The sequence below is a fragment of the Trifolium pratense genome, linkage group LG5 (assembly GCF_020283565.1).
Source record: "Trifolium pratense cultivar HEN17-A07 linkage group LG5, ARS_RC_1.1, whole genome shotgun sequence".
Classification (NCBI taxonomy): domain Eukaryota; kingdom Viridiplantae; phylum Streptophyta; class Magnoliopsida; order Fabales; family Fabaceae; genus Trifolium; species Trifolium pratense.
In genome coordinates, this window is record NC_060063.1 from 2861564 (window position 1) to 2880756 (window position 19193).

The 19193-nt window shown below is 33.1% G+C and overlaps 5 protein-coding genes across 5 annotated transcripts; 3 read left to right on the forward strand and 2 right to left on the reverse strand.

Annotated features, from left to right (window-relative positions):
• Positions 1-1800: 1800 nt before the first annotated feature.
• Positions 1801-3344, forward strand: LOC123884392. The gene is made up of 4 exons (XM_045933477.1): positions 1801-1863; positions 2229-2414; positions 2811-2972; positions 3264-3344. Exons 1-4 carry the CDS (start codon positions 1801-1803, stop codon positions 3342-3344), a joined length of 492 nt encoding a protein of 163 aa, XP_045789433.1.
• Positions 3345-6921: 3577 nt separating this feature from the next.
• Positions 6922-10118, forward strand: LOC123884011 (mitochondrial carrier protein CoAc2). The gene is made up of 7 exons (XM_045932990.1): positions 6922-7179; positions 8457-8542; positions 8613-8820; positions 8930-9056; positions 9160-9344; positions 9427-9549; positions 9634-10118. The coding sequence occupies exons 1-7, from the start codon at positions 7036-7038 to the stop codon at positions 9718-9720; spliced, it is 960 nt and encodes a 319-aa protein (XP_045788946.1). The 5' UTR covers positions 6922-7035; the 3' UTR covers positions 9721-10118.
• A 27-nt stretch (positions 10119-10145) lies between these two features.
• On the reverse strand, positions 10146-11937 carry LOC123884010 (pentatricopeptide repeat-containing protein At2g15690, mitochondrial-like). Its single transcript, XM_045932989.1, has one exon. The coding sequence runs from the start codon at positions 11802-11804 to the stop codon at positions 10491-10493; it is 1314 nt and encodes a 437-aa protein (XP_045788945.1). The 5' UTR covers positions 11805-11937; the 3' UTR covers positions 10146-10490.
• A 634-nt stretch (positions 11938-12571) lies between these two features.
• LOC123884012 (F-box/LRR-repeat protein At4g14103-like) lies at positions 12572-15329 on the forward strand. Its single transcript, XM_045932991.1, has 4 exons — positions 12572-12616; positions 13478-14481; positions 14635-14805; positions 15080-15329. Exons 2-4 carry the CDS (start codon positions 13525-13527, stop codon positions 15137-15139), a joined length of 1188 nt encoding a protein of 395 aa, XP_045788947.1. The 5' UTR covers positions 12572-12616; positions 13478-13524; the 3' UTR covers positions 15140-15329.
• Positions 15330-15723: 394 nt separating this feature from the next.
• On the reverse strand, positions 15724-18225 carry LOC123884013 (protein EFFECTOR OF TRANSCRIPTION 2-like). The gene is made up of 3 exons (XM_045932993.1): positions 18163-18225; positions 17238-17600; positions 15724-16392 (listed from the first exon to the last, which is right to left on the reverse strand). The coding sequence occupies exons 1-3, from the start codon at positions 18220-18222 to the stop codon at positions 15724-15726; spliced, it is 1092 nt and encodes a 363-aa protein (XP_045788949.1). The 5' UTR covers positions 18223-18225.
• Positions 18226-19193: the final 968 nt, after the last annotated feature.

The following is a 19193-nucleotide window of genomic DNA, read 5'->3' on the forward strand; positions in this document are numbered from 1 at the left end:
TTATTATTATTATACCAAATTAAATCATCATTTGATGTAAATTTTTTATTTTTGCAAATTTACAAATGGTAAAATATCATCATTTGCATCTTGGTTTCTTAAAAAAAAAAAAAACCAAAACATTTTCTTATAAAATCAAAGTTTTAGGACAAAAGTAAAAACTAAAACGCCAAAGGTTTGTAACAAATGGAGTATATAATCTGTTGAGAGACATATTATAAAAGAAAAAATAAAAAGAGATATTTGCTAAATTGAAGGAAGTAGATTTGGAAAGAAAAAAAAAGAAGAAGATATGTACCAAAATAAAATTAAAAAAAAAGAATATAATCGGTTGAAAAAAAAAATATTTATTAAGATATATACCAAATTAAATCATCACTTCAAAAAATATAATAAAGTTTTTTTAAGAATAAACTTGGAGCATAAGAAACCTTACTTTTTTTTTTTTTACAAAATCAGAAACCTTAATTTATAATCAAGTAACAAGTAATTATCTTTCCTATAAATATAACTATAAGAGCTACAAATTTATATAACCAGGAAAACCCTAAGAGCTACAAATTTTTATATAATAAAGAGGAAAACTTTATATAAATCATTGAATTGAAAAAACCGCCACGCCGTTGTTTCAACACTTCACAACGTCGCCGCCGCCTTCTCCGCCAGTTAGGTTGGTATTCTCATTCTCATCATTTGTGATGTTTGAAATAAAGGCAATGACTTTAACAAGTATTTGTGTAACTTTTGTGTTAGGTAAAGTGTTATTGAAGGTAAAGAAAAAGGAATAGTATTTGAAGATGGAAAGACAAAAGAAAAGTGAAATAGATATACAAGATGGTGACACAGACAGAATGAGTGCCCTACCTGACAATATCCTGCTACATGTAATGGAATTCATGGAAATAGAGGATTTTTTTTTAAACTAACCCTGTAATAATTTTTTTTCTTCCAAATTACCCTACCTGTTCAGAAAATTTCTGAACTGCCCTAGTGTTGGCAGAGAGAGAAGGTAGCGCCATTCCCATTGGCGCGTTCAACAAAAGTTTTTTTTTCTGTTTTTTATTAGTTTAGGCAACGGTTTTTTATGTTGCCTTAGGACTTATTAACTGTTCTCTTAGATGGTAACATGCAACACTTTTGAATCGTTCTCTAAAATGTTAATTAAAATTTTTAATAGTTTTTGTAGAGCTGTCAAAACGGGCGGCCCAACCGAATTCGGGCTTCATCGGGCCGGGCTAAAAAGCCCGGGTAAAAAACCGGGGTACCAAAATTAGTGCCTGAGTTCGGCCCGGTACGGGTTGTCGGGCTCTCGCGCGTCATATTTTTACTCATCCGTTACCTACGAGTTTCTTGGGTGCCCTATTTTTACTCGGCCGCTACTTAAGTAGCGGACGATGTTTTATAATTTATATTACAAACTAAATTCAAATCATCTAAAACAAATTATTTATATTTATATTTATTTTTAATTTTTTCAGGCTTGCGGGCCGCCTGCAGCCCATTCGGGCTAGCCCATATTTTAATCGTGCTTTATAGGGCCGGGCTAAAAAGCCCAAAAATAATTGGGACTAAAATTTTCAAGGCCCGTGCCCGGGAAAAAATCGGGCTTGGCGGGCCGGCCCATTCGAGCTAGCCCATTTTGACAACTCTAGTTTTTTTAATGAACATTTTTAGAGAACGATTAAAAAGTGTTGCCTATTACCATCTAAGAGAACAATTAATAAGTCCTAAGGCAACATAAAAAACCGTTGCCTAAGCTAATAAAAAACAAAAAAAAAAATGCTTTTGTTGAACGCGCCAATGGGAATGGCGCTACCTTCTCTCTCTGCCAACACTAGGGCAGTTCAGAAATTTTCTGAACAGGTAGGGTAATTTGGAGAAAAAAAAAATTTACAGGGTTAGTTTAAAAAAAAATCATAGAGGATTTTTTTTTTGTTCAGACTTGTGTTTTGTCTAAACTCTAAACGATGGAAAGATCTTTGGAAGTGTCTCACTAATCATGTTGTGTCATTACACCTACTTCCAGCTAGACAATAGTGATGTGTTCAACAACTATGTATCCAAGATTCTGTCTTGCCGTAACAACTCTCTTCCCCTTCATAGCCTAAAATATTCTAAAATAGATCCCCTAAATTTTTACTTTCACTACAAGTAACAATGGTTGCGCCGAACCCTTTTCCACATGTAACATGTTGAGTACTTTGGTTATTATGAATTGTTATTTACAGGATGATGCTCAAACTCTCTGCATATCCAATCCCAACATCACTAGTTTGACAGTAGGTACCGACGAGTTTAGAGAAGCTCATAATTACAAAGTTGTTTTTTGTACTCCAAAACTTATTTCTCTCAGTATCACTGGCCGTCCTACTTACCTAGCCCTTTCTTCAAGCAATTTACCTTTTATAGAAGAAGTAAATATTGATTACACTTTTCTTGATATACCTTATGACGTTTAGTCATGAGTAGTTGGTTGCAATTTCTTGCTAATGTCAAGATAATAACTCTCGGTTTCCATACCTTAGAGAGGATACTTAGTGTAAGTCACTTACTTTAGTATATTTTCTCCTCTTTATATTTTCTATGTTGCTTATGATTGATATTAATGTTCCCTCTAGTCGGTCACTGTTACAAGTAAAAATCTATTTTCGAGATTATAAAACCAGATACATAAGTTTTTAGTGAAAATCTAAAAAGTGAATTTTTGTTTATGATAGTGACACGAGATAGTGATCCTTATGTCAAAATATTCCCGATAAGCAATCTTGTCTTTTAGAATATTCAATTGAGTGTATCCAATTTTTTTGCAGGTTCTAAATTTAGTGACAACTCAACCTCCTTGCTTTGTTAGATTGAAGTCATTGAAAGTGGAGTTGAGATGTGATTCAAAGATATCTAGTGAGGAAGTTAGAGGAATGGTAAATCATTTACTTCAAAATTCTCTACAAACCAGAGTTGATATCATTAAGCAGGTATTGTGTTTTAATACTAAAAAATGCTCTGTTTTTTTTTTTCCACCGTCAGTCTGGTTCGGATGTCAGTTCTGGCATCAAGTGGTTCTAGCACCCTCCCGATTTATTGAAATTGTGATGTATTTAATCTATATTAATGACGGACGGCAGTATATAAAATGAAATTAGAAAAAATTACAATAACAAACAAGTTATTTATTTACTTATTCTCTTTGTAATGGGTTTTGTCTCTTTTCATTCACTAATCAAATGTAATTTACTTATTTTTTATTATTTGTTTGATATTTGTAGCCATGCGACCTCTTTGGTAAAATGACAAGACGGTGTTGTTATGAAAAATTGATGATGCTTTATGAAGGAGAAGATTGGTAGAGCAATACATGTTGAGGACGATGGTGGTGTCATTAATGTCGGTTTTAACCACATATCCGTTTTTTACTTTTTTCTTTTCTTTTCAAACATCTTTCTCTTGCCGGCCCTATTTTCTTTTTCTTTGAGTTTCTTCTTCCTCTATTAGTTAGGGGTGATTTTAGGTCATATTTAGCCTAAAATCACCCCTCTTCACCTTTTTTCTTGTTGTTTTCAATCTAAATAAGTGATTTTTCACATAGATTAAGTTTTTTAGTTGTTTTTCTTTTTTATTTGTGTGATATCGTCGTCTGAGTGCGGCGTTTGTGTTGATCGTCGTCTTGGTACGACGTTGTTGAATTCTACGGTGTTCGTTTAGTTCATATTTGAAAGATCATCTTCAATCAATTGCAGATTCAATCAATGATTTGGGCATCAACGTTGCAGATCCGGAAGCATGGATATTTCGGTGACTTTAGTTTTATCATATTATTATTTGTAGGCATTTTGCCGTTGTATGCTATTAACACGGATGCTGTGAGTTTGTTCGCAGATTCATCCTTTTTGTTTTTAGCGATGTTGAATTTGTATTTGCTGATGTACTATATCAATTATTGGAATGAATGAATATCGTTATCTTTTTAGTCAAAAAAAAAAAAAAAAAAAATAATCTATATTTTTGTGTCAAAAAAAATTAATCTATATTTCAATATTTTTGTTTGATACTCTAGGGAATCCTTGATTTACCTATCTCAATCAAGTCTATGATTGATATTTTTACAATTAATTTGTGATAATTTTTAGGATATTTTTTATTCTCTTCTTTTGGTATAATTATTACTTGATTTGTACATGGTTTAAAAAAAAAAAACTTAATTACACTTTTATTCCATTATTTTTATTTTAGATTTCAAGTTAATCCCTTATTTTTTAAAAGTTTCAAGTGAGTCTCTTATTTTTTTTAAGTTTCAAGTTGACCCCTTAAGTTTGGTCCTAGTCATGTTACATGTCATTTTCTTTTAATTAAAAAAAAAAAAAATCAAAAGATAAGGGACCAACTTGAAACCTAAAATAAACATAAGGAACCAACTTGAAACCTAAAATTTGTCTAGAGGACTAACTAATGCAACGGAAAAAAAGATAAGGGACCAACATGAAACTTTTAAAACATAAAAGACTAATTTAAAACCTAAAATAAAGATAAGAGACAAAAAATGTAATTAAGAAAAAAGCAGTGGAAAGAAGATTAAATTTGCAAAGTATGAGCTCAATCAAACCGCCGTTCCTGTCAAAGCTGGAACTTCAGCTCAAAATGATAGTTCAAGTGATGAGAGTGAAGTGCATGATCCAAACTCAGATTCAAATGCCTAAGCTAGAGTTACTACAAACTGATACAGATTAAAGCTAAAATTTAGAATACGGAACATAAACCAAGAGAGGAGGGATCAAGTTATTTTATTATGAATATAACTTAAAAGTTAGTTGTGGGTATTACATGTTATATGTGGCCTGTAATAGTTGATGGGTAAATACCTCCAAATTATGAAGAGGTAGAGATGCAATATATCACACCTGGAATTAAACCTTAAGCCTTGACTGCTTGAGTTATGTAGCTATAGGTATGTTTGAATTTGAAAGGGTGTGCTTATAGTGATAGTTTATGTCTACGTGTCTGCAATTGCTGTTTATTGTGGTTGCGTAAGTTGTATTTAAAAGAGGAAGTTGGAACTAGTGTTCTATCAAAGAGGTGGACATATTTATGGAGAGAAGTCACGAAACTATTTTTTTTTTTTCACGACCGGTTGAATCTGATTTGAGGGTCAGTTCTGGTATCAAGTGATTTCAGTTCTATCTCGAAACTAAACTTTGATGATAGGGATTTTGTTCAACCACAATTTGTTAACACAGTTTATAGTTGGGTTACTTCTCTCTTTTTTTATAGCGGTTACATCTTTAAAAATTGTTCATTAGACCATGTGCAATGGATGTGTTGAATATTTTTTTTCAACTATTGAATATGTGCAATGAGGTGATGAATATGTTGTTGAAAATTATGTGGATAATCTGGGATTGAGAGTTTTCGACCGTTGAAACTTGAAACCACGGTTCCTACCCTTCACAACATCTTATTTGATATCATTATTCATTATTGGAGGATATCAACATGGAGGATATCTTAGGGATTTCATTAATGCTACAATTCATGCAATAATTTTGGTGCATAATTCTCAAGCAACATTACTCGAAAGATTTTTTAGTATTTTTAGCCCCTATATAAAGTCATTTTTAGTTTAACTAGGAGGTCCAAAACATGAGATTGGACATACAAACAATCTTAAAATTTTAGGAAGAGTTTCTTATGAAATTTAAGGAATGATAAATGGTTCTTTATGAAATATATTCAATTTGATTCGCAGATCCAAACTCAGATTTTGATGCCTAAGAGCATCTTTAGTAGAGTAAACTAAGTGAGTAAGTAAATTAAACTATTTTTTGTGAGTCCAAAGTGATTTGTAAGATTTAAAAAATTTATAGTTGATTTGAGTAGTTTTTACTTTAATGGTGATAGTTTATAAAAAACCAAATTTTCACCCCACACATCTATATATTTTTTTTAATTTTAATACATTGAATATAAATGAAAGTTACTTTTTTGCATGACGTTCATTCAATAAAATATTATTTTTAGTGAAGGTAGAATTGTTGGCCAACCGGATTTAATATGTGAATGACTTATTGTATTTATACGATAATTTCAAGATCAAAATAGAGGGATATTAATTTTTAGATGAAATAATTTTTTGTTTGATTTTACTCATTTTACGATCAAATCTCCAAATTACTATATATATAGCTTATTTTGCTAACACAAAAAATCAATAGGAAAGAAAAAAATATAAACAAGAGATTAAAAATTGATATTTTTTCTGGCACAAAAATATGACCAATAATTATTCTCATCATAAATTAAGAAATGTCGATAAATTAGAGATTAAGTTGATACTTTAGAGGCATGGGCCGATGGGCGCTTCTGCAGGCCATGAAGGAAGCCAATCTTAGAGGTTTGAATATGGTTCAATTTGAAAGCGACTCACAGGTGCTGACTGAAGCTATTCGAACTAGGCGTAGTGGTAACTCGGAATTTAGTTTAATTGTTGCTGACATTATCAAAATTATGTTATCATGCATAAACTTTGAAGTGAAGTTTGTTAGGAGACAAGCGAATATGGTTGCTCATACTCTTGCTCGGGCGGCCATTTCTTGGGCTAATTTCCATCGATTTGAGATTATTCTCTTATGTATTGAAATGTATTAAGTTTGTTTGTTTCATAAAAAAAAAGTTAAATACTTTATTTTCTATATATTTATAATAAGATTAAATATATTTTTTATTCCTATAATTTCACATAATTTTCGTTTTAGTCCTTTGTAAAATCTCCAACTATAACTCAATTGACATGATCATGAAGAGGAGAATGTTGTGCTGCAGACAATAAATAAATAATAGAGTTGGTCTGAGATGGAGGGTTCTGATTGGATCACGATAAAACACACAAAATTGACGCACACGACACCTACCTACTAGATTCAAAGTCACTATTCTTTGCGTATTCCTCTTCTTGGTCGAGGACTACTAGTTTAGTTTTGTCTCTCTCTCTCCTGGTCCAATCCAAATCATCAACTCAATTCAATTCCAATTTCCAACAAACTGAGAATGGCAACAGAAGCAGAAAATCAGAGAGAGTCCATGCTCGATCATGTTCCTCTCTTTGCCAAAGAACTTCTCGCCGGTGGCCTTGCTGGTGGTTTTGCTAAAACCGCCGTTGCCCCTCTTGAACGCGTCAAAATTCTTTTTCAGGTTCGTTCCTTCCTTCCTGGGTTTCCTTTCTTTTCATCCTTACTATTGCAAATATTCTTTCTTTCTTTCTTTCTTTATGTCTCATCTCTTTCTGTTTCATATCTTCAATCATACATACAGACAGACTCATAGGGAAAGAAATTTAACAGAATAGTTACAGTTACAGTTACAGTCATAAGGAAGGTACCCTATATATGTAAGGGTCTATACTATACTATACTAGACTAGACTAGCTACTGTGATCTTGCGTAGATACATACTTATATACTGTAATACTAATTGCACAAATGTAGGTAGGATGAAAGAAACAACATGACCAATCGTTAGTTAGTTGATTCGGTGGTGATTGGCGCTGAATATGGTAGGGAGGAGCATAGTTCAATCTCCCGCAGCTGCGATCGGGAGGGGGCTGGAACCACCTTATGCCAGAACTAATCCCCGAACCAGATTAAACTGGTGGTGAAAAACCAAAAAAATAAAAAATAAAAAAAAATGACCGGAAACAGTTATATGAAATTTCATGTCATTAGTTGACGGGGACACTTGTTAGCAAGACCCTTTTCTTAAACTAGATGAATCACAATTATTCTTTGTAAACCCAAAGAGCCGAGATTCATAGGAGAATGTATTTTATGAGCTTAATTTCGTGTGTGATCTATTTCTTTTAGATTCTTGATTCTTAGTACAAACTCTAACGGAACCGAGTCTTTTGCATTCCTAACTATTATAGAACAGAACAAATTTTTATCGAGGTAGCTGATTCACTTTAACTGCTGAAACTAACTTTAAACAACTTAACTAACTTGAATCAGTTAGTTACACTTACAGACATAAGGTCACCCTATGGCAGGGTCTACACTAGCTAGTAGCTCCAATGATCTTGAATATTGTTAAGCACTAACATGGACACAGACATCGAACACAACCCTGACACGTCAACATACTCGATACCAATAATAGTTTGAGAAAATTAATTGATTGTAAACATGTGTCAGTGTCTAACACTAGACATGTCTTCCATTAGAAGTGTCGGTGCTACATGTAATGTAATAATTTAGAGTAAACATTTCAATTTTATTCTTTCTCTTATAACTATCACTTTCAACTTCCAGCAGTTTTCATGTTTTTCCTCTTTTTTCTTATATTTTCGCTTTGTATATATACACTAGCACACTAGTAAAGTAAAGATATGTGGAATTTCGTCGTATTTCATTATTAGTGGACGGCTTTTCCTAAACTAAGTGAATAGATTGATAAATCACAATCATTCTTTGTAGACTCGAAGAGCTGAGTTTCATAGCACGGGACTGTCTGGATCAGTTAGCAGAATTGCCAAAACCGAAGGTCTTTTGGGTTTCTACAGGTAGATAGCAATCTTAGGTGTTTTAAATTCTATCAATTAATCAGAATAACAAATGTGAAATTACTTGCAGGGGAAATGGAGCAAGTGTAGCTAGGATTATTCCTTATGCAGGTCTTCATTATATGTCCTATGAGGAATACCGCAGATGGATTCTGCAAGCTTTTCCTAATGTTTGGAAAGGTCCTACCCTTGACCTTATGGCAGGGTCACTCTCGGGAGGGACAGCTGTACTTTTTACTTATCCCCTTGACTTAATTCGGACTAAGCTAGCTTATCAGGTAAACCATATTTCCTGTCAGATATCAAATCAATTGTCGTCCATGACTTCGATTGTATGTGATTATATGTGAAGTGTGAACTAAACTGCCTTTGAAATTGAAAATGCAGGTTGTTAGTCCAACCAAGTTGAATGTTTCAAGGATGGTAAATAATGAACAAGTTTATAGAGGGATCCGTGATTGTCTTTCAAAAACTTATAAAGAGGGTGGTATTAGAGGTCTCTATAGAGGAGTAGGTATGTGTTTAAATCTGCCTGTGTTGTCTGGAATTGGTAATTCGGTACTGTATTTCACAGTTGTGTTGATATTGTAGAACTCTTGTGTTAATCATGGCCACAGCTCCAACTCTATTTGGAATATTTCCATATGCGGGTTTGAAATTCTACTTCTATGAGGAAATGAAGCGTCATGTCCCTGACGATTACAAGAAAAGCATCATGGCAAAACTCACATGTGGATCCGTGGCCGGTTTATTGGGTCAGACCTTCACCTATCCTCTTGAAGTTGTTAGGAGGCAAATGCAGGTAATTTACTTTATTTGGTTGTCAGAAATAATTATAGATGGATTTTGAGTAACGTGATAAAAAGTCGACATTGCCTGACTAGGTTCAAAAACTCGTGGCATCAGAAGAAGCTGAATTAAAAGGGACTATGAGATCCATGGTTTTTATTGCTCAAAAGCAAGGCTGGAAGACCCTGTTTTCAGGGCTGAGTATCAATTACATTAAGGTTGGAAAAATCATAGCACATTGATGCAACTAATACGGTAGAGCCGTTATGTATAACTAAGCATTTTTATTTGTTGTAATTCAGGTCGTTCCATCTGCGGCCATTGGCTTCACAGTTTATGATACTATGAAATCTTGCCTTAGAGTACCATCAAGAGATGAAGAAAACTAACAAAATTATCAGCCAATCATCCTCCCAGTAGGAATAAGATATCCTAACTCCTCACAGGCTTCAAACTGCCTTCCTCTTCTCATTCTATTCACATTTTTGTTTACATTATTTTAGCTGCAGATTGCATTCTTTCATATTGTACAAAGAGGTAGAGGTTAATATGCACCATACCAAGAAACAATAGAATACATTGATTTAAATCTCATTGATTTTATTAAAGTAGGAAATAATCTTATGTTGTTTAGACAGGACAAACAATGTATGTACAATTAAAGGATAAATTGCACTAATTGAATGTGCATGTAGAGAGAATGATTTGGAAATGTTGACATATAGTCACATCCCTTCACTGTATTCAGTTTATTCTATGCAGTCACCGGATTTCTATTTCCTTACAATTATTTGTTGATTATTTTAGTGCTCAATTTAACAAGCAATGATCAATAAGAGGAACTGTATTTCACAGTTGTGTTGATATTATAGAAACTGATTCAACATCACAACATGCTCATGTTTGTGTTGAGAAGTGGAAAAACAAATTATTTACCATACTATTGGCTGCATTATTTTTTTGTAGTCTAACTCTAACAAACATGTACTACAAATAAACAAAGCTACAGAGGTTAATTCATATATGGAATGGAACAATCTAACTTTGTTTGATCTTCCCAAACGTGGGTTTGAACCTTGCACACTTTGGCAGCAAACAAAAAAACAATCTAACAATGTATCTCATCAGAGTATCTACAATTGAGGACTTTTGACCAACACTACCAATAGTCTCCACAGGAGCATTTTCCATCTTTAAAATGATGAAATCTCTTGTTGTCCCTCACAATGAGCTCCCTTCCAACAATCTTTGACATAATTTTGATAGCATTGTGGCAGTCTCCACATATACGTAAATTTTTTATGATTCTAAGTGTAGTTCTCGGCGGAGTACTAATGAGACCATAAGCAATTGCCAAACGTTCACTGTGATACTGCAAGGCCTTCTCTTTTTCCTCCTCATCAATGTCATGGAGAACATATCTTGTATCAGGAACATAACCTGCTTCCCTCATCTGCCCAGTCAAACCTCTCAATTTCAAATAACCCTCTTCTTTATAGGGCATATTACACCGATAATAACCCACTCTATTCTTCTCCTCCAACATGTTAATTGCAGACTGCTCCTTTCTCTGAGGTGCAGGCACTTTATCTGCAACATCTTTTGAAGGATCGAGAACAGTTAACAACTCCTCAGCTCGATCTTCGAGTTCTAAGTTTCCATGAATTCTCGCAAAATTTCCAAGAGTCTGCCAAATCTCAACTCCAACTTCAATTGGCATATTCTCAATGAACTCCTCGGCTTCGTCCAACTGACCAGCACACCCCAGAACATTAACAACCGCCAAATAATGCTCCATACCAGGAACAATTCCATACTCCTTCATGGATTCAAAGTGCACAAGCCCTTCTTCCACACCTTCTACCAAGGCACACGCAGCCAAAACCAATGCAAAAGTTTCCCCATCAGGTACTATCCCTTGTTGCTTCATCTTCTTAAAAACCAACAAACCATCATTCCCTAAGCCATTCAAAGTGTATCCACTAATCATCAAATTCCAAGAACAAATATTTCTCTCAGTCATTTTATCAAACACTTTTCGGGCATCCTTCACGCTACCACATTTCAAGTACACTTCAATCAATTTGTTTCCCAACTCAACATCCCCTCCAAATTTTGATCTTCTCAAAAACTCATGAACCCTTTTCCCTAATTCAAGTGACTTTGAATCCTCACATAAATTCAAGAGTGAAATGAAAACACTATAATCAGCAAAAACACCATGACCCATGAGTTCCAATACTTGATTGAGATTACCCTCTTGAAGTAAATGTGACAAGTCTGCATTTTGATGTTGATTGAGGGTTTGGTGATGATTCAATTTTGGTTGGATGGAAGGGTTACCCATACGTAAAGGTGGGATTTTTCTGTGAATGGAACGACAGTTGTTGGTGCCGTTTTGGCGAGGGTGAACTGCATAGGTGCAGAAAGGAGGGGAAGATGAAGCTATTGATGTGTGAAGTTTGAGTTCCATGCCACACTGCAATAAGTTTTAAGATAAAGTTTTTCAATTTTCTGTCTATCTATCCATTACATAGTAAGCTATTGATGTGTGAACTGTGAAGTTTGACCTTTCGGTGACTCTGTTTTCTTAAAAGTATTTCTAATGAATTGTCAAGTTTGTGTTGTAAGGATACGATTTGTCGATTATTGTTATTTTTTTCAATATATTTTTTTATATATATTTGAAAAATTAAAGTTTTTTTTAAAAAAGAAAGAAAGAAAGTATGTTCTTTTTTTTACGATAGGAAAGTTTGTTGCTTCCTTGTTATATTTAGATTTAAACAAAATTTGTTACCTATAATAATGGTTCATTGAAAATTTAAATCAGATGAGTATTAGGTACAAAAAAAAAAATAGGAATTTATTGGTGAATCAAGATGAATTTAGAAAAACTATCACTTGAATTTAAAAAAAAAAAATTCAATTCTAAATATTTGGTCTACTCAGTAAAGATTTATCATTTATGTTAGTCTTTTTGAGATTTATGTATAAGGATTTAAATTAGTATTTTTTTTTATATAACCTAAGAGGGACAAATTTATTGAGAAAAAAGAATATGCGTAAAATAATTTCACACTGTTAACCAATACAAACCATATTTTTTGCCCGATCATCCACTAAACTCCACTTTCTTAGTATGGTTTTCGGTGTAAAATTAATTTACAGCATATTCTTTAAACAAATTTATATAACCAGGAAACTTGATATAACTTTGGTTAGGTAATACAAAAGCGATCATTGAATTTAACACACTGCGACGTCCCGGCCTTCTCCATCAGTCAGGTTAGTGTTCTCATTCTCAGAAAAACAAAGAGTATCAGAAATATACTTTATCAGAATTTAAACAATCTCTAAGATAACAGAGGAGAATAAATTGACAAATAAAACTGCTGAATGTTGAAATCCTGATTTAGTTCATTCTGTCCATATTGATGAATTGATTTAAATAAAAATCAGAGACACCGCTGAACCAAAATATCATATACACGATTTATTTTTTATGATTATAGCATTAGATAATGAGTTTGGTAAAATTATATAGCATTGATGGGGAGGTCGCTGTTTGTGTATTGTGTGCCGGAGTTAGAGAATTGGAAAATCACCTATTTTCTTCTTATGCCACGGCTTGGTTGGTTTGGTCTAAGGTCCATCGATGATGGTTTGGTTTGACATTCGTATTGTCAGCATCCATCTCCTCCCTATTAGAAAGCTTCTTCACTTGTTACCGGTAAAAGAAGAATGGTTTCAAGGGTGTCTTGTTGGTGTGGTATGTTGTGATTTGGGTTCTTCCGGGGTCGAGAAACCAAAGGATGTTTCTTGGAATTGGTTATTGGCTGAAAAGATTAAGTCACCATGCCTATTTTATGAATCACGTGTTAATCTTCTCGATTGTATAGCTAGGTAGTTTTGGGTGGTATAGCATTAGATAGTCTACTGAGTTGTCAATGACTTGGTTTGGTTTTTAGTTTAGCTTGAGTATTACATGTATTTATCTTACCGATGTTGGTCGAGTATTCCTTGTACTTATTCTCATATATATATATATATATATATATATATATATATATATATATATATATATATATATATATATAAGAATTTTAAATAAAAAAATCTTAACAAGTATTTGTGTAACTTTGTTAGGTCAGTCAAGTGTTATCGAAGATAAAGAAACGAAAGAGTATTCGAAGATGAAAAGACAAAAGAAAAGTGAAATAAATATACAAGATGGGGACACAGACAGACTCACTAGCCTACCGGACCATCTTCTTCTTCATATAATTGAATTTATGAACATAAAACATTCTGTTCAAACTTGTGTTTTGTCTAAACGATGGAAAGACCTTTGGAAAAGTATCACTAATCTCATGTTGCGACATGAAATGTATCTAAACCGTAGTGACATCTTCAACAAGTTTGTATTCCGGATTCTATATGGCCGTGACAACTCTCTTCCCCTTCATAGCCTAGAATATGATGTTGTAGATCCTTCTAAAACCGCAGTCTTAGACGTCATGAAATATGCTGCGTCACATAATGTGCAACAACTCATTGTCCATGTTAACTCATTGTTCAAAGAAGAGGATTTTGAATTTCCCCCTTCCATCTTTTATTGTCATTCTTTGACCTTTCTTAAGCTTGACTTTACGCATATGTTTCCATTTTTTTTGAATCGTAGTAAGAATATGTTTCCAAAATCTTTGAATTTGCCGGCATTGAAAACCTTGCATCTTATTTCTATTACTTTCACTACAAGTAACAATGGTTGTGCTGAGCCCTTTTCGACATGTAACATGTTGAATACTTTGCTCATTATGAGTTGTTATTTAGAGGATGATGCACAAACCTTATGCATATCCAATTCTAATATTACTAGTTTAACCGTAGGTGGTACAAAAAAGTATGAAGAAGCTCATAATTACAAAGTTGTGTTTTGTACACCAAAACTTACTTCTCTCACTATCACTGGCCGTCCTACTTACCTAGCCCCTTCTGCATGCAATTTACCTTTTATCGAAGAAGTAAATGTTGATTACACTTTTCTTTATATACCATATGAAGGTTTAGTCATGAGTAGTTGGTTGCAATTGCTTGCTAATGTCAAGATAATGACTCTCAGTTTCCATACCCTTGAGCAGATACTTAGTGTAAGTTACTTACTTTAGTATCTTTTCTCCTCTTTATATTATTTTTTATGTTCCTCATGATAGATATTAATAATCCTTATGACAGAATAGAATTTTCCCAATAAACAATATGATCTCTTAGAATATTCAATTGAATGTATCTTTTTTTTGCAGGTTCTGAAAAATAATGGTTTAGTGAAAAATCAACCTCCTTGCTTTGTTAGATTGAAGTCGTTGAAAGTGGAGTTAAGATGTGATTCAAAGATATCTAGTGAGGAAGTTAGAGGAATGGTAAATTATCTACTTCAAAATTCTCCACAAATCAAAGTTGATATCATTAAGCAGGTACGTACTGAGTTAATATTATTGATCTGCATTAGTAAAAATTAAGGTCAAAATTAGTAAGAGTTAATTGAAGACATTGAATTTAATCTTTTATCTGACAAATAAATAAAAACCATGCTTGTCGCATCAATTTTTAAATTCATGAGATTAGAAAATTCGTTGTTCATGCTCTTGTTTACGTAGTAGCACTCTATATTATTAATCATATGCATGCACATAACGTCACTCTGTATTACTTGTTTTATTAATTTTAGTATTTGTTTGAGATTTGTAGCCATGCGGGAGTGGTACTTTTAGAGAGTGTTGTTATGCAAAGTTTGAAGCAGCAGATTAATCAATTAATGGAGCAATACATATTGAGGTCTGAGGACGATGGTGGTGTCAGTAATGTTGGCTACAACAACCAGCTCTTTGTATAACAATATTTATTTGTTTTAAGTCATGGTATTTGTATAGTTAATTTGTGATAATTAGTTGCATAATGAGTACTTTGTGTAAGATTAATTAAATATGTTTTTAGTTGTTATAAATATCTCAATTTTGACTCTTAGTCTCCATAAAAAAACTCAATACAACTGGCAACTTAGTAGAAGGCCATAAAGTGAGATTAACTTACCTTTCAACCAAAAATATGGTTTCTTAATTCAAAAAGTCTCAATTGATGGAAAAGTTTATGAAAGTGAGTCACTTTGGATGAATGGCATAATTTGGTCACAATTAAATTCAAGATGTATAAATTAGGACAAGTTTATCTACCTAACTTATTGCTTCAACAAGTGCTTTTACACAAACAGATACACCCTTCAAGGGATTTCAATGTCTATGATAGTCATAATACATCTAGTATTAAATAAATTCTATGTGTAACTATAAAATTGAACAGGTATATTTTGTACATTCTTCACTGTCAAATGTCAATTATTTCTGATTTATAGGAACAGATGCACGAATTCTCTTTCCTTTATGTTCATGACATCTTTTTCTTCCTTTAACTGGTTCTCTTCTACACGTGGATCCATTTTCCATAATAACTCCACATATAATGGTTTTAGAGATACTTTCATCCACATGACTCTCAATAACAGTTTCTGATTCTGACTTGGATCTTCTTATTGCTTTTGCAGTGATCACATTTATTCTCATTCCTTTGTGTTCAAGACACCTAACTCTTTTTTCGACCGGCAACTTCGTACAAATAGAACCATCATCCAAAATAACTCCACAAACTTTACCATGATTCTCAAAGGCGCAATCAGTTGTATCCTGAACTATCTTAGGACGCAAACGGTTGAATTTAAACACGCGAGATAGGAAATTGTAGTTACCATTGTCTGATTCGTCTGATTTGTTATCTGTCATAGGCAACTTTCTTGATTTAATTGGTATCCCTACTTTCTTTTGAGTGAAGGGTATAAGTGATTTGGCCACATCTGATATTGTTCTTGTTCTTGCGCTTGAAGTAATTTTGTTGAGCATTTCAAGAATATCATCGGGCCGACGCTTACCATTATTAATTGTATTCCATGCATAATCAAATGTAGTTAGCAGTTGAGATTCTGTTTGCAAGGCATCTCCCTTGGTTTGCATCTGTTCAACAAACATTATTATTGCACAAATAAATCATTGAAAGTTAAATTTTTTGCACTTTGATGTATCTTTTTTCTTAGATGCAAATGTGCAATTTTTTTTTTTGGTTAAATTGTACTTTTGGCCCTCTAACTTTCACAAACTTGCAATTGTGACCTCTTAACTTTTAGCCCTCTAACTTTCACAAAACTGTCACGTTATCCCTCGGACAAAGTCAACGCACACGTGACAAGTGACTCATATACCACGCAACATGTCTTGCGCCACGTAAACAATGACTCACATGTCACGCCAACATATGTGGCAAAACATGCTGACGTGACATGTGAGTCATTGTCCACGTGACAAAACATATATGTTGACGTGGCATGTGAGTCAATTGCCACGTGCGCATTGACTTGGTCAAAATCATTGGGGTCATCCTTTTGCAAAAATGGCTTAAGTTATGGAGCCAAAATCAAAAGTTTGTGAAAACTAGGGGGCCAAAAGTGCAATTTAACCTTTTTTTTCTTCCAATGTTGTGTAAAATTTCACAAAATGCAACATCATAACAGATCATGTAAGATTCATAACAGGTCATTGTTTAACATATTCTATGTTCTATCAAACACTTAATCGATTAACATCATCATCCTAGTTGATTATGAACTAAAACACTTAATCAATTAACTCACAACCAAAGGTAATTCTTATTTCAGAATCACTCAATTAATTTTGTAATTTATCAATTGACTTCCAAACCATTAAGTTAGCTATTAATTCACTCAATGAATGCTCAATTGAAATTATCTTGATAGTAACAAATTGAAAAAAATAAATATTATAAATGCATAAAATGTACTTACAGGAGCCCATCTATACACAATTGGGAAGCCTTGAAAAAATATCTCGTGAAACAATGAGCGACCCATTTGATCATGATCAGACGATTCAAATGAATAACAACCTTTACCCAAATGAGCTCCATTTCTACCATAACATTGCAGTCTTGTTCTCACATTGTCAGCTTTTCCTAGATAAACCACAACTACGCGATGAGGGTCGCTGGTAAGCTTGAAAATTTCACGCCCCAAACCGCTAGTCGTTATAGCTACTCCAAGCTCATAAACTCCGGGACCAGAATTTTGTGGCAGGTTGTGAATCCTATATCTTGTAGATCCTTCCTTTCCATTGGAATAATCTTCCCAATCAGAAGGACCAACAAGAATCTGAAAGCAAATCTTAAAATGAGCAACCAATATACGGTATATATAAATTTCAGATTGTCTGCATTGAGCAATCTACACATTTACGCAATTAGTACACCGGTAACATTTGGGTCGAGATCAAACAGTCTAGATTTCACACTCCGTATACTTTAGATTTTTATTCCCTTCAAAGTTTGTATTGAAATCTGGAATATCCGATCTCAATCCAACAATCAATGATATGCTGATTAATTGCGTGAATGCATGAAATTGTCGACTAATATGCAGCCGTTTAATTTACAGCTTAACACACATAACAGGACGCTCCCTTTCATGTTTCAAGAACTATTCTAACAAACAATCAATATATAGCTTTTTTTCTTCTTCTAAATCTAAATATTGAAAACTTTACAACTAGAAAATTATTTAGCTCCAACAAGAATTAACAGTAACAATCATCACAAGAATTAATCAAACAGTGTAACTATAATACGATTTGCTATAGATTTGTAAAATTATGAAGCATTAAAACAAGCATACACATGACACATATATAATTAATAGAACACTAAATTAAAATTACCTTCCAATGAGAGAAACTGGAATCATGTTTAGTGTGGTCACATTGTTCTCTCTTCAACATTTGCGCCGTGTCTCAAGGAAATTGTGATAGATTAGATTTTATGATATGACCGTTGTTTTGTTTATGTTCCTCGTTAAATGTTTTTATACTATTGTCATTTACCAAAATGACCCTTTCATTTCATGACTTTTCCAACTTCAAAGAGAGAAGAACATTAGAAGCTTACCATCAAGACAAAGAAAATAGCTTGACCAAAAAAAAAAAAGCAAAGAAAATATGAGTACTTCTTTACTTATATATAAAACTAATATATTAGACAAAACTAATACATTAGACTCAAGTGGTTAATGAACTCCTTTTATTAATAGGTACCCTTTGGATCTTATTAGTAGGTGTTCTTTGAATTTTGTTAAGATTTATCTATTCATTTTTTTTATAATAATTAATCAGATTTATCTTCGGTGTGTAATATTTTTTCCACCATTAATATCCGATTCCAGCCCCTCCGAAAAAATAGTTTATAATCCTATATTTTTTTTTGTCAAATAAAAAATTCATTTTTTCTTTGTGAAGAATTTTCAATTCGATTTGGGAAATGCCAAATGGTACGAATCAAAATTTGAAGAAAAGCAAGAATTACACTGTTATTAAATGGTAATTACTTTTTTGCCTATCATTTGTCTTCTATTTTACCACCACTACTCACATGTATGGTTTACTTTTTCCCACTGTTGTCCATTTCGTTGGTTAGTGGTTCGTACCGCATAGCATTGCTCATTCGATTTAGTGGATTGTAAAATGTGAACGTCGACTACAAGCAGGGGTTGTCTTAGATTGAACGTCAACTTATCTTATTGCCGTTCAATCTCTAAGGCGGGTTTACCGACTTATAAATTAGTTTTCAATGTACTATTTTACACTAACGGTGTATAGCAATTAATCTTTTTAATTTAAATATTAAAATAAGCATGCATAATATAGAAATTTTTTTATACTTAAAATCGTACCCAAAAAACTCTTTTTTTACTTAA

Coding starts and splice junctions, on each gene's coding strand:
- LOC123884392 (XM_045933477.1), top strand. CDS start 1,801: ATGGGAATGGCGCTACCTTCTCTCTCTGCCAACACTAGGGCAGTTCAG. Junction 1,864..2,228: donor TTCAGAAATTTTCTGAACAG/GTAGGGTAATTT, acceptor TGTTATTTACAG/GATGATGCTCAAACTCTCTG. Junction 2,415..2,810: donor ATTTACCTTTTATAGAAGAA/GTAAATATTGAT, acceptor ATTTTTTTGCAG/GTTCTAAATTTAGTGACAAC.
- LOC123884011 (XM_045932990.1), top strand. CDS start 7,036: ATGGCAACAGAAGCAGAAAATCAGAGAGAGTCCATGCTCGATCATGTT. Junction 7,180..8,456: donor GCGTCAAAATTCTTTTTCAG/GTTCGTTCCTTC, acceptor CATTCTTTGTAG/ACTCGAAGAGCTGAGTTTCA. Junction 8,821..8,929: donor GGACTAAGCTAGCTTATCAG/GTAAACCATATT, acceptor TTGAAAATGCAG/GTTGTTAGTCCAACCAAGTT.
- LOC123884010 (XM_045932989.1), bottom strand. CDS start 11,804: ATGGAACTCAAACTTCACACATCAATAGCTTCATCTTCCCCTCCTTTC.
- LOC123884012 (XM_045932991.1), top strand. CDS start 13,525: ATGAAAAGACAAAAGAAAAGTGAAATAAATATACAAGATGGGGACACA. Junction 14,482..14,634: donor CCCTTGAGCAGATACTTAGT/GTAAGTTACTTA, acceptor TTTTTTTTGCAG/GTTCTGAAAAATAATGGTTT. Junction 14,806..15,079: donor AAGTTGATATCATTAAGCAG/GTACGTACTGAG, acceptor TGAGATTTGTAG/CCATGCGGGAGTGGTACTTT.
- LOC123884013 (XM_045932993.1), bottom strand. CDS start 18,222: ATGTTGAAGAGAGAACAATGTGACCACACTAAACATGATTCCAGTTTC. Junction 17,601..18,162: donor CCAGTTTCTCTCATTGGAAG/GTAATTTTAATT, acceptor ATTTGCTTTCAG/ATTCTTGTTGGTCCTTCTGA. Junction 16,393..17,237: donor TTGTGTATAGATGGGCTCCT/GTAAGTACATTT, acceptor TTTGTTGAACAG/ATGCAAACCAAGGGAGATGC.